Genomic DNA, 15,502 nt, shown 5'->3' with positions numbered 1-15,502 from the left:
ATACCTTACTAATCGAATGCAATGTACCGAAATATCAAGGGTATGTGTATCATCAAAACAAGAGCTTAAATATTTATCCAGTTACAGAATAGTTAAATATGGCGTACCCCAAGGGAGTGTGCTTGGCCCCTTACTATTTCTTTTATATATCAATGACATGCCTTCGTTCATTCGATCATAAACACGTCTACAGAAGTGGACAAAATAACTATTGCTTCGGCTTATAATTGCGATACTTTGACGTGTAATACTCTCATTGGTAATAACAACAAGTCATTAAATATTTTTTCCCTTAACATTCGTAGTATATACAAAAACTTAGACAATCTATTAGTTTTATTACACAGTCTAGCATTTGAAAATGACGTCATTATTTTAACGGAGTGTTGGCTTCACGCTAATAAAAATGTCCCATCTATTGATAACTATAACACATATATTTCTAAAAAATATTTGAATAAAAGCGATGGTATCGTTATATACGTTAGGAAATCGATTAAGTGTTCTGTGGTGGAGCCGGATTACTCTGGAGCCAATTTTTTATTGTTGCACATTGAACCCGATATACTTATATTGGCTGTATACAGGTCGCCGTCCATACAATGCCTGGATAGTTTTCTTGACTCGCTGGATAATATTCTACGCCCAATGAATTCTAATAAAAACGTATTTCTAATCGGAGATATTAATATTGATATTAAAATTAATAACACAGACAGATGCAGCTCGTCGTATTTGAACCTATTGGCAGAATTTGGGATATTACCTGCTCATACTTATCCCACCAGAATGCTTAACTGCCTCGACCACTGCATGATGAAAACTATGTATCCTGCAACTGTTTGTGTTATTGACTCCTGCATAACAGACCATTTACCTGTTATTATCTCATTGGGCATGTCCCAGCGTAGAATTGTAAACAAGAACTGTAGTGTAATTAAATTAGACATAAAAGCGTGCGTTAGTCAAATAGAAGCACTTGATTTCTCCTTCATTAACACTATTTCTGATGCAAACAATGCCGCTACTGTTTTTGTTGATAAACTCTCTAACATTGTGAATATGAATACTAAAGTCTATCGAACAACTTGCAAAAAAAGAATCCTTAAACCATGGATTACTGGTGGCCTTCTGCGCTGTATTAGGCATAGGGACCGACTGCATAAACGACATAAGACGTGCCCTTCTAACCACATCTTAGAAATAACGTTTAAACGTTACCGGAATTATTGCAATTCTCTGTTGAGGAAATTAAAATCTAACTACGAAAAGTCTTTACTACAAAACGCCAAAACTCCTAAAGATTCGTGGAAAGCAATAAAGGCTATAATTAACTACACTGGTGATAAATCGACCTCGGATGGCTTATTAAATTCTAATTTAAACAATATTGACACCATTAATAAATATTTTTCGCAAATTGGCAAGCAACTTGCCGATGCCATTACTGTTACGCGTAAACCTAATTACAATTTTAAAGTCCCTCGCAACCATAATTCTATAGTTCTTTTACCGCCGGATGAATCTGAAATTGAAGCTTTAATATCAAACCTTAAAAACAATTGTGCTACTGGCTGGGACTCTATTCCAGTTCAGTTACTCAAACTGTGCAAAAATACTATAGTCCCTCCTCTGACTTGTCTGTTTGAACTGTGTTATGCTCAAGGTATCTTTCCAGATGTGTTTAAGAGGGCACTCATTACTCCTGTGCACAAGGGCGGGAATCGAGACGATGTGTCGAATTATAGGCCTATCTCTGTATTGTCCTCACTCTCAAAACTATTAGAAAAAACTCTTAACAGCAGACTCATTAATTTTCTTGAAAGTAAAAGTATTTTGGCAAACAATCAATTTGGTTTTAGGACATCAAAAAGCACCGATGATGCAGTTAGTCTACTTACCGATTTCGTAACTACTAAAGTTGACGAAAATCAAAAGTGTATAGGTATTTTCCTGGATTTAGCCAAAGCTTTCGACACTGTCTCGATTCCAGCACTTGTGAACAAGCTGGATGTCATTGGCGTGAGGGGAACGGCCCTAAAAATTTTTGGAGACTTTTTATATAACCGTAGACAACAGGTAAAGATTGGAAGTTATGTTAGCTCTGAAGAAAATGTTGTTTTTGGCGTTCCTCAGGGCAGTATTCTAGGACCGAGTCTCTTCCTGGTGTACATCAATGACTTATGTCTCCAACCGCTCTGTAACGGGAAAATATTTACGTATGCTGATGATACTGCCATAGTATTCCATGGTGGGACTTGGGAAGAGGTAACTCGTATTGCCGAGAATGGCCTCCATCGTCTTGGCCAGTGGCTGGAAACCAATCTCCTTACCCTCAATGTATCTAAAACCTCATTCATTCAATTTTCATTTTCCAAAAACAACCTTAATAACATTACTATCAGAGCTCATTCCTGCAATTATCCTAATGGCACAGGCTGTTCTTGTCTTTCTATTAATAAAGTTACACATGTCAAATATTTAGGTGTTATATTAGATGAGAGGCTAAGTTGGGAACCTCATATAAATGTTGTGACGTGTCGTACTAGGAAGTTAATTTGGGTTTTCAAAAAACTCAGACACGCCGCGGACTTCTCGCTTCTCCGTAATATATATTATGCCTTAGCTCAATCCATTCTTGGATACTGCATAGGAGTTTGGGGTGGTGCCTGCAAAACCCGCATGATGCAATTAGAGAGGGCTCAAAGGTCATTACTAAAAGTGATGACCTTTAAGCCCTTCAGATATCCGTCTAAACAGTTGTACGAAAATTGCGAGCTGCTTACAATTAGACAATTATACATTTTCCAAATTATAACTAAAAAACACAAGCAAACTCCCTGTCCTGTAAATGAGTATAAGAGGAAACGAGTTATTAAAAACGTTTGCTTACCGGACAGATGTCGGACGGCTACGGCTAGACGACAACAATCTTATAGGTCATCCTACTTATACAATAAAATAAATAAATTAATAAACATTCATCCACTTACCGTTCGAGAAACAAAAATCAAAGTTAAAAACTGGCTACTTCAATTGAACTACGACCAAACTGAAAGGCTATTGCTCGCAAATTAACATTCCCTATTATCATATTCAGACATAACACACGCACTTACACACACACACACACACACGCACACACACACACACACACACACTCACACACACACACACACACTCACTCACTCACTCACAAAGACTTCTATAAACACTCATAAGTAACCTTCCATTATTATTAGATTTATGTTAAGCTACTTTAATTTTCTAATTTCCTTTTTTATTCACAATTTGTATAACAGAAACTGGAAGAGGGTACTGACTTCTGTAACACAAGTTTTTACTTAGCTCAGAAGTCAGGGTTTTCAATAGGATTTTTGTAAAAAGTTTGTGTGAATAAATTATTTATTTATTTATTTATTTATTTATTTATTTATGCCTCGCCAAATTAACCAATGTATGGTACTATTTGCGGATGACAGCACAGCAATAGTAAAATGCCAAAATAAACTTAATTATGAATCCGATATAAATAATACATTACAGAGCATAATAAATTGGCTAGATAGGAATAATTTAGTTATAAATATACAAAAAACAAAAGTAATGCACTTTCATCAGCGTCTAGTAGCTGAAGATTATGATATAAAATATGAAGGACAAAAAGTAGATTCGACAAACATAACAAAATTCCTTGGCATTCTTATTGATAACAAATTAACTTGGAGACCGCATTCCGAGGATATATGTAAAAGGTTAGGCAAGGCAGCGTACTTACTCTATAACCTAGCAAAAAAAGTAAATAACCGCACTGTACTTGAAGCTTATCATGGTCTAGTAGTTTCTGTTTTGAGATTTGGCGTAGTTTTCTGGGGCAACTGTACTGAGAGAGAGAGCATATTCAAAGCCCAAAAACGTTGCATAAGATCAATGACTAGCCTTAAAAATACCGACAGTTGTGTACCTGTGTTCAAATCCCTAAAACTACTTACATTTCCATCTCTGTACATAATAGAAGTTGCAATATTTGTTAAAACAAACAGTCACTTATTCACCCTAATGGACGATATTAGAACACGTCCGGGATTAGTTAGATCACAATATAAAAATCGAATGTTTACAGGTACATACAAAACAGCATTATTAAAGAAAAGCCTTCTGACAATGGGCCCTGTCATCTATAATAAAATACCCCAGGCCTACAAAGAACTAACTTTAGGTCTTTTCAAAAAGAGGCTAACGTCACTACTTATAGATAAATGCTATTACTCAATTCAAGATTTTCTGAATGACGATAGTCTATAATAATGTTATAGGTATATTTCTTTTCTATTATAATTTAAGTAATTGTTGCCTTTTAATAAATTTTTATTTGTTTGTATAGTACCTAATAACTTTAAAACTTTTATTTTTCTTTTGCATGCCGTAAGGTAGAATGTGTTGGAACTATGTATAAATCTAACATCTTATTTTGTACCCATATTCTTTGCAAAATAAACGATTTGATTTGATTTGATTTGATTTGATTTGAAGCGTGATACACTTCATCCATCAAAATGATGGACAGGTGCTCAGATCCTCAGCTTACACAGCGAGAAACCGTCCTAATACCATGTAGATTTGTAAGCCTTTGAACATAGGTTATGTTTGTGATGAATACTTGGAAAAGGTCACTATTTAGTGTGTAAGTACATAAATCTTTGCTATTATAAATGGACAAGTAAGTCCGTTTGTTTGTCGTGCTTTCACACCAAAAGTATAGAACCGTTAATTTTGGTACACAGATAGTTTAGAGCCTGAGAAAGGAAATACTTTCATCCGCTTGCGAGAAGTAAATATTTCTCTTTTGACGAGTGGTACCACAGGAAACAAAAAGTCAAATTATAATTAACTTTCGTATAAGAAAATCAAAGTAATGAGAAAGTTAGCTTCTTGTACATGAATATTTGTTTATTTCCATCAAGACCGGTTTCTTTGAAGTTAATTATTTCACAGAAAACTATATTATCTCAAAGAAATAGGACTTATCAAAATGTTTAGATGACGGCTGAAACAACGAACATAACCTACTTACTAAGTAATATTCCTAAATAATAATACTTTCCCACATAAATTATCAAGAAATAAAGAGGGTCTAAGATGGTTATCTTCACCCTGGAGCTAAAAGGAAAAAGAGGTCCCTATCTATTAAAGGCGACGAAAGATCGCTTATCAAGTGAAAATGTGACATCTTAGGCCTCCTATTGGTTGATTTTAGATGGCCTCACTTCATTCAAACCCTTTTTATTGGTCCAGACTACGGAATAAGGAAAGATGAGCGGAGATACCATAGTGCAGGTAGGTCAAGCGCCTTCTTTTAGGTCAAATTCATACGATGGACATAACTAAAGTTATAAATTACAAGTGAACTAATGAGGTGTTCGGGTTCTTAGAGACATTTTAGAGAGTTCTTAGAGTCAACGATTTATGGTATTATAAACAATGGTCGGGACCAAAGAAGATGTATAAAGGCGGAGACAGCAACGTTCCTCGTCCCCCGCTCACCCACATTTTGGCGCGCTACTTTCATAGGAGATTTTCCGTTATGGCACCTCCGCTAGTCATTTTGTTTTCCATGATCCAAACCCTCTTTATTGGTCCAGACAGATTCTAAAAAAAATTGAAAGGGTTGACGATTTGAAGAGATAAACAGATAATCCATTTTTGGAGTGCTTTCTTTCAAATGATGGCCTAGTTATTTTGGAAATGAAAGCCTTTGAAGACTGTTTGGAGTTATTTCAGGCTAAATTGCTAATACTTATCTTTATTGACAGCTAACTACTAGTTACCTTCTAAAAGATTTTAATGAAACAGGTCAATCTTTCTTATATTAGAAACGAATGACCAGATGTAGGTAATGAATGTTTGTTCCTCTTTCACACAAAAACTTCTGAACGAATGTTTGTGTAACTTGACAGTGACCTAGCTTACTTATATACATATATGTATGTCAGGATAACATAGAAGCTATTTTTCATCCATGTGCTTGAAGCAGTTCCTAGAACCCCAAGTATACTAGAACTGAGGATGGAAGGCGACCGAGAGTGAGACCAAGGAAACGCTGGAGAGAAGACTTGGACAGCTTCCTCTCTGACTGGCCTCAAACAGCGATGGACAAAGAAAAGTGGAAGGCTATGGGGGAGACCTTTGCCCAGCAGTGAGACAGCATAGGCTAGTTAAAAAAAATACTAGAACTGAGTACCTATATTTGTAGAAATAATTTGTGGAAGAACAAAATTCGATCACGTATTAACGCTGCAATTGGCACTTCCTTTTACTTAATGAAATTGTATAGGCCCTTTTGATCCGTATTTATGTTTCCTTTGTGTTCTCAAATGCCTATTTTGGAATTAATTTAAGGGTTAATTTCCTTTATGTCGTGGCAACAGGTAAATTATTGACTTTGGAAACGAATTTAAAGGAGGTTTTGATTTTAATTCTTTTGAAGATGTTAATTAGTTTGAGTTAAGGTACCTTTCATAGCTTACTAGCTGTAACTATTATAAAGTTCCTCAGACGTCCAACTGGAACTACCTATTTCCCGCATATATGTAGATAAAAAGCTTCTTATAATAAATATTATTGTTACACTCTTATCTTAAGGGTCCTTAAAATTCAAATAAAGTTACTAATGTCTTATTAATAATTACAAAAATTATATAAATAGAATAGTCACAAAGAAAGTACCTAAGTGTGAATGAATATTTATAACAAAATTATTAGCGATGAATAAATTGTAATTGAATTTATTTAGAACTCGTCAAAAGTGACCTAGTTCGAAACAGGATTTCCATCAACTAATGAACGCTCTATTCGTGAACATAATACTCGGAAAATGTTAATTAACATGGCCTTAATATTTCAATAAACGGCATTATTAATGTGTCAAATATATTTTGTGATTGGGGTGATTTATTTTGTTTTTGGTGACGAACGTATTAGTGAAGTTAAACCTGTTGATCTGAATCATTATTTACTAATAGTGCTTTCGCCTACCGTTTCACCCACGTCCGTGTAGAGCTACTCACATCGCCCATATAAAAAGTGACCTATGATTGACTCCAGGGTGCCATTCTTAATTATCTAAAGACCTACTGCTAACATTTTGTATTTCTCTTCGTTAAACAATAAGCCCGTAATAAACCTTCAACAAAAAATCTATTGTTTATAGCAGTTAATTCAAGCTTAAACTCATGTAGATGGCTTAGCAGCGTTTTTTTGGCATCTCGCCAATCCGGGGTGAATTTATTGCTTTTTTCTCGTATTTCCCCCTTTCGGGTCAACGGTTTCATCAATAGTAATCTCTATCATTGCCAATCCGCCAATCTAACGTCTCATGAAGACTCCGGCTATCCGGGAAAAGTCTGTGAATAAATCTGCAGCTAACTGTTGGATGGTGCTCTGTCAATGTTTCGCTTGCTTGAACGAGTAGGTGACGGTTGCCAAGTTAGGATTATGGTATGATGGACGACTATGTGAGTTTTATAAGTCTGTATTGACTTATGCTTTGTGGCGTCCAGACAAATTAATTTGCCACAGCCGCTGTTCTCTATATACACATATAGACATATTGATATTAGTGGACTCGCAATTGTGCAGACAATAATGCACTCTGTTTCCTCGTTCTAATAACCCGATTATACTGCAATTTGACGTGACGAAATAAAATATGATCGCGTATTCAGATATAATCCGTTCAACTACAAACCTTATAGATAAAATAATGATTAAAATAATTGCCGTATATATTTATGGATAAAATTCACATAAATAATATCTGTTTTGTATAAAATTCACATAAATAATAACATTTGTAATGAGCAGTTTTTAGGTGCCTTTTTCCAAAATACTTTAATCATCGATATCTTAAAATGGTCAGGTTTAAATGAACGTCATACCATGGCTAAATGTTGAAAATCACCACCACCTTATACTAAACTCACCTGTGTATCCCTGTGTATACTGTAGGTGGACCAGCAGCACGGTTCCACCTGGTTGGAGTCCAGCCCCCAGAACTCCAGCTCCTCCTCGAACAGTGGCCCGCACACATTTGTGGGATAGTGCAGTTTGCCGGTTCTGGGAAAAGAAAATAGAAATGAGCCTTTTTGGACTGATAGTGTGGATCTATGCGCGGTAAACTAATTTAAACTTCCAATTATTTTGTTGGTACTAATGTCTAAAGCTAAAGATTTTCATTGTTTTTTTTTTGTTCGTTTAAACGTGCTAATTCTAGCACTACTGGACTTATTTGAAAACCAATTTCAGAGTTAGATAGAACATTTAAGGCTACATTCGGGTGCGCGGAAAAGCTCTCACAGAATGAGGATGAAGCCGCAGACATAAGCTAGTGGATCCATGCACTAAGACATAATGGCTATTAAATCTACCCGACTTCTGTCCAACCACAAATAAATCTATACAAATCCATCATCCCAACACAATCGTTCACCATCAGCAGTCCCCCATAACGAAGCAGAATCCCCCATAAAGATAAGTGGAAGCCCCCACTGCTTCCGAACAATATCCGCCCAATAAAATAAAAATAAAGTGTCTCTCCATCTCCTCATAGGGTGTTATTTATTCACGATAACGTTTTCCATCAAAACGGGTGTGAAGGAAAATCATTTTCTGTTGGGGCTTGTAATGGTGTATGTTTTATGGATTTCGTGTGACGGTGCTTAGAAATGTATGGTGTTTTGATGACTTAAAGTTCAGAAAAGATAAAAACGTAACCTAATTCCGACTTAACATGTTGTAAGCATATTGTTCCACTTCTATATTTTGATAAAAATAAATTAATAGATGGCGGTTCTTACAAGCTATTTTGTATTGTTCTTATTCGGTGTAATGTCGAAAAATGCTTTAATAATTAAATTGCAAAAAATGTTGGTTACGTAAATTTAATTACAGCTCTAAAATTGAGTAACAATTGCTTATTGATAACACACCCTTGATCATTACCTTACAATAAAAGTAGGTGTCAATGCAGACATTTGCGCGACGCTTAATTAAAATCGTATTTAACAATGCACTGCAGATCCAGGCCAGAAGAGTCTAGCTAGGTTTCCATAGCACTATTCTATTCTCGCGCTTTACCAAGAGAAAAGCTATGAAAATACCAGCCGTTTACAAGAAGCATTCAGTGGAAAGCTATGAGGATCAAATTGATTAGGAGCGATGAGAAGAAATTTAAGGAAAAATGAATTGCTTACTTGTTAAAGAACTTAAGAAGAATTCGTGGCTAAATAACAGCCGTGTGGTTCGATTGATCGTAAGATTAACCTATGCTTAGCGCTGTTGGTCAATTAATGACCATATTGTCATGACGAGTTTCTTCGTGTTTTGGAAGGCACATTAAATTGAAGGCTGTCAATTGAATATCTTTGGCTGCCGTTACGGGCAATCAAAAGCTAGAAAGTCTGACAACCAGGACCCACAATGAAACGCACCTTCCGAAACACAAATGGGTGAGACCCAGATATTAATACAAAACTGAATATCACAGGTTTTTTACTTCCACGTAGATTAACATTGATTTTAATCCGAGGTTTACATAAAAAGGCTGCATGCATCGCTATTTATTTATTGCTTTACTTGGCTGGCAGCCAGAAACAATCATGGTTTAAAATATAAAATGTATGTTAAAGATGATTGCATGGTTTTATTTATTTTTGTGTTTGATGTTTACTTTTGATGATTACAGTGGAGTTACTTACAATTAAATGAACCACTTTTTTCATCTTTTGATGAGAAATTTTACCGGTTTGTGATAGTGTGACGTACATAAATATTTCTTCTGATGTACTCTCTACTCTCTCAAACAGTAAGTTTAAGAAGAAGAAGTGGACATATGCCGACGAGAACATATTTTTGATGAAAAATCGTCGTAAGAAGTTCCGGATAATACTTGTTAACTAATAATTTAAAGCAATCGAGGTTCATAGTGAAATTAATACTTAAAATTTTATCATTTAGTCTCGACATCTAGCCTCCGTCTATGAGTAAGAGGGCTTAAAATTTTTCACGACAGCATAAAAACGTGTTGATCGTCAAATATACGGAACAGTGTCGTGACGAGCATGACAAATGACACTTACTCCAGCTCTAAAATATAAGGAAAGAAAGACCCTATAAAAATATTATGAGGTACTGTATAAAAATGAGAACGGTAATGGCAATTTCTTGTACGGTATCTATAAAATTCCAGTATCTTACAGAGGTACAATGCTCAAAACTAGGACTTAATAACTGTAGTACCCTTTTCACGTCATAATCTAAGAAACTTAGTACATTTGACTTCAGATCAAGCCTGTTAATTGATTTCAAATTTTATACGGAAGTAATAAGGTCTATTTTCATAACTCTCTTCATCTCATTAATGAATGTGTTGCAATTAAAATTGGAACTTGAGTTAGAGGAATAGAGTTCAAAATTGTGTGAAGACGTAGTTTTTAATAACTGCAAATGTTTCAGACTTTAGTGTTTACATTATTTGTCTGTGAACTGTTCAAATGTAATAGATTTTAAATTGAAATCTTGTAATGTAAAATGTTTCCGTAAATAGTGGCTCCTATTGCGTGTACGCATAAATATATGTATTTTACGATTTGAGTACGAAGGTGAGAAAAAGTTCCATTTGGATGTCTTAGAAAAATAAATAGGATTGTGTGTACAAAAATAAATTTTGTAATGCTGTTACATTGCTTGTTTGGAGTAAAACAAAAACAGTTTGGGTGAATCAGACATATAGTATGACTGCGGTAACTGATATAACTATTGCGGTAACTGAAGTAAATTAATAGAAATTGGTATTCGCTGTGTAGAGTTAAAACGTGAACGTGATAGAGAGCTCTTCAGCTGGACTGTAACTCAGTCTGTGACACAGTCAAAGGCCTACTATTTATACCTATCTTCTATTTACACAGCAGTCAAACTGAAATAGTCAAAAAATAGACAAAGCAACAGGCGTTACTAATTAAATTCAATTTAAAAATCTACTGACGTTTGTTACTCAAAACGTCAGTCGTCACTGCAAAAGTTAGGTGTATTAAAAGAACGACAATATTACCTCGATAATCCACAAATTGATATAATTTCGACACAGTAACATTTACAAAATATCGAAATCATTAAGTTTAGTAACAAACAATTTTTTGTCAAATAAAATGAAAAACAATCGTCTCGAATATGACTAAAATTTTATTTTGGTACGATAAATTATAGATATAACAAAAATAACTGAAATATAGAAAAGGTTTGATCGTTTCATCTTTCAGCTTTTATTCTAGTCATAAATTATTATTTTCAGCGCACGACTAATGGAAATTCGACACTTTCAGTTCTTGAAATGACGAATCACCTAAATCTATTTTCAGATTCAGTTGAAGTGTTATATGATTTTCTAGATCAAATTGATATTGTCGTATGTTAAACTAGCTCCTGCAAGTGGATTCACCCGCGTCTTGTGGGAATTACTTCATGCACCTGGATGAAAACTAGCCTTCCTTGATTATTACGAGTATCGTGTTCATGGAACAAACAAACAATTAGTTTATCAAGTGTTTTGTTCGACAGTAGAGAATTCGTGTAAATGTACCTACACAAGTATGAATAATGAAAAAACTTATTTGTATGTCACAGTTTTATTGCCAACCTATAGACCGACAAAGTCGACAAAATTTTATCAATAATCACAACCAAGCCTTACAGTTTATAAGTCACCACAAACTGGCAAAATGTAAAAGCAGCTTCAAGTCACACCTCAAGAGATTTTATCACCATTTCACCGCAAATAACAATAAAGAATTGGGCTTTAAAAATCACTAAACTTTAAACGAATTCCCCGGGTGCCTATAAAATGTGATTTACAATCGTTTATACGGTTTATTTACTGATCTTGAATTCAGGAGAATATCCGAGCAAACATGTTAGAAAACAGAATAAAAAGATCTATTATGTTTCGACGTTTATTCAGTAGTTCCATGGAAACTGGTATACTGACTTTTATGTGATCATTTTTCTAAACTCTGACAACTAGTGTTAGTATATAAGTCGTATATTGCCTGAGATGAGGAGGTATAATAGGCAGTCTTCCCAAATAAAATACTTATACTTAGCTGCATTCAGTTAGAGGTTTAGCCAAACTAAGCACAATTGGGAAAAAACTAAGCAGATTATTTTGATATGAATCTGAATACTTTACTTCTCACACTTTTCACAACTAACTTTCAAAGCTACATATGTGGAGTTAAACATGACTTCAGTGAATATCCACACTTAGCAGAAAGAACGTTATTACTCCTTAAATTGGTCTATCAAATGCACTTCGACTCAACAATGCCTGCGTTTTTCCAGCTACTGAAATAAATCGCAGAAACTTCACGCCAGTCGAACACCTACTGCCTTCGCCTCGTAAATCAATGCCATTTTCAGTGCCACTAGTATTTTGCTCTCCCCATGCAAATAGAGAATTGAAAACTGCTCTAGTATCGAAAAAGCTGAGTTTAGTTTTCGCAATTTTGAAATAGAAAGGGGAAATTTTGTTTGGGGATGGAAAAGTTGGGCTTCAGATTAGACTAGGGTAACGATATTTCTCAATATATACAAGATTCTTTTTTCATCAATGACTTTGATTATTCAACAAATTAAAACATTTTAATAAAAAAAACTTGTAGTCGCAAACACGACTGCCCTGTAACGGGTCAAGGGTTCGAAACCTTTGCCGGGCCGAGATTTCTTCGTGGAATACCTATTCACAAAGCTGCTTGGAGTCTGGAAGTTATTACTCACGCTGTTAGACTGAACCAATTTTACATTTTTCCACTGTTCATATATTCCCCAAATACCTATAATAATTTCTTTATTACCTACACATATTTTCAACATTTTGGACAGCACAAAGTAAGTATCAGGGAACATAATATTTCCAAATGTACTGTCATCATTAGCCGCATTTTCAATCAAGATCTACTCAAAGGGATAACAGATGTACGGGAAGGGACGATAACCCAACGGAGGGTTTCCCGGGATCGGAAGGTCGTGGGTTCGGATCCGGTCGCATCAATTTATTATGGGGAACTTTCATCAGGGGGATTAAGGGAAATAATAGTTGTGTAATTTGTGGCGTTTTAACTTCCCGGTTTAAGAGAAGGGAAACTAGTTAAATTATAATTTGATTTATTACTCGAAGTAAACTTTGTTTCATACCCTCTTCTTTACAAAACATTGTAATTATTCATTTCATAATCAATATCATGCAAATTTTTGTTTGTTACACCCACAGTCCACACGCTAAAATAGCAGAATCCATTTAAATGAAACATAATAAAGACAAATGGGACCTTAGCGATGATGACTTAAATCACACAGAACAAGATCAGAAATGCAGTAAGTTCTAAATACTCATATCTTAATCACATCCACCCATCCACATAACAATCAGAGAAAGACCAGCTTAAACTAGCTTAATGATCCATCCATACGGTTTTCATAGAGGCACCCTTTACATTCGTACATACAAGTATATCCTCATTACTACACTGTAGTTGACCACTACTTAAGTTTCGGGAGCACCATTTTAGAGTAACTTACTCGTAAAAGACAACCAACATTGTACGCAACAATTCTAAGTTTTATGACGTTTGTCTATCCCTACTTTATGTACGTAACTCGTAAAATGCTAAGCGGATTGTGACCAAACTTCCACTGTTAGAACTTAATGCTAATTTAAGGGACAGCGTATGTTTAATGTTACTGAGATTAATGCATTTAATGGTAAAGTTAATGGTGGATGTGTGACCCAGAATTTTATGAACGTGGTTGAGATGGTATACGAGTATGTTTATACAAAGTTGAAGTGTATGTTTGGATATTAGAATGCGCTAATCTCAGGAACTACTAGATCGACTGTTTTTTTTTTTCAGTGTTTGTTGTGTTACCCATTTTCAAAAAGACTTTTGGGACACCAATGTCTGTTAATTTCAGTTTACCATTAACTTTAATACGTTTCCATCACAGATTTATATTCTTCAAATAAAATGTACAGCTTTCGTTGTTAACGTAAACAACTCCCTGCTTTGAACATTTCTACGAACCAACCATTAGTTGACTTACAGATATTTATGTAATACGGAGATATTTCTTAGTAATAATCTTGTACGGTGTATGGTAGTAATGATAAAATCTGAAGGCTAACACCCCCATTTTAAACTGATCCTTTATTTCCCTTCAAAGAGGTTCAAAATAATTAAACAATTATTTGTTCGTATTTCTGTGTACAATTTACAAAATAATGGCTTAGAAGTCTGTGATAAAAAAAGGTAAAGATTTAATAAAAAAAGATATGAACTTTAACGAAATTAAATGATTAATACTAATTAACTCTCAACTTCCAGGGAAAGTGAAAAGGAGTGATGAAAATGTGGGTTTAGCTAGTTTGAATTATAAATAGACCCATTAGGGACGAGCCACTAACTCATGTAACTGCTAAGACGTATAAATATATTTTAAGTAAGTAAGCAAACGTCATTAAGTTGTCTTTATTTATATTTTATAATATTTTGTTTTCAACCTGTCTTAGGTCGCCCTCTGGGACTGCGGGATTGTTCGCGCGAGTTACCTCAGCTCTGATACACAAAGGGCTCCAGAAGGAACATGGTACTTTTTAGTCAGTGAAAGTCTGCACATACATCGAAAGAGATCTTCTGATCATATGCCACTACAAAAAAGAGGGTTTGCTGTGTCATGATCTGTGGTACAAAGAACACAACTTTTATGCGGATTAAATAATATGAATGAATGTCAGTAATTAAGGGCGGATCACAATTTTTGGCTATATAGTGTAAAAATCGTAGCAAAATGTTTACTAAAGCAGTCTGAATTATTTAAATGACAAAATGAAGATGGTAATCCGTATTAATTCATTATCCTATCATAAGTCGCAATTTTGCTTTCATAAACCCACAAAATTACACCAACTCCCCTCTCTTGTCTCTAAACAAATAAGATTTTTTCAAGACAATGAAGATAAGCTTGTTATTTTCAGAATAGCAACTCTGGTAAGATTGCTAGTAATTCCGCGTCTTTCAAATGAAAAAGCAGAATTCAACAACAAGAATATCTTTAATAAAAGAAAAGCTTCGCTAGAGAAAGTGAGTGCTTGAAATAAAGCGAATGGAGCGTCGAAGCCACTTGTCGAATACAACCTAGAGAATTTACAAAACGTTCGGAAACTTTGTTTTTATATGTTTGAAATCTTTGCTGTATAAGGATATTATCTTCCCCGAACTATTTCCGGATTAAACGTAGTCTTTGATCTATCTCAGGCTCTAGAATTTCTGGGTACTTTTCATTAAAATCTTTTCAGAAGGTTAGGTGTGTAAGAGCGGTAGACAGAGCTACTTTAGTATTACTACTAGGTATATCTTTGCTTACCTATGGAAAAGGCAGGTTGTTTCATTGCATC

General features: G+C 34.8%; 1 protein-coding gene across 1 annotated transcript in view; it reads right to left on the bottom strand.

The window, feature by feature from the left end:
• The window catches only part of LOC124639151 (potassium voltage-gated channel protein Shaw-like), a 187,563-nt gene that overhangs the window by 152,574 nt on the left and 19,487 nt on the right, over positions 1 to 15,502 (bottom strand). Inside the window, exon 2 of the mRNA XM_047176387.1 lies at positions 7,983 to 8,163. Within this exon, the coding sequence (XP_047032343.1) occupies positions 7,983 to 8,163 (181 nt within the window). The remainder of the gene's footprint in view (positions 1 to 7,982; positions 8,164 to 15,502) is intronic.

This window comes from Helicoverpa zea, chromosome 18 (genome assembly GCF_022581195.2).
Source record: "Helicoverpa zea isolate HzStark_Cry1AcR chromosome 18, ilHelZeax1.1, whole genome shotgun sequence".
In the NCBI taxonomy this organism is placed as follows: domain Eukaryota; kingdom Metazoa; phylum Arthropoda; class Insecta; order Lepidoptera; family Noctuidae; genus Helicoverpa; species Helicoverpa zea.
Note: the sequence above shows the minus strand (reverse complement) of the source record. Positions and strands in the feature narration are given on the sequence as shown.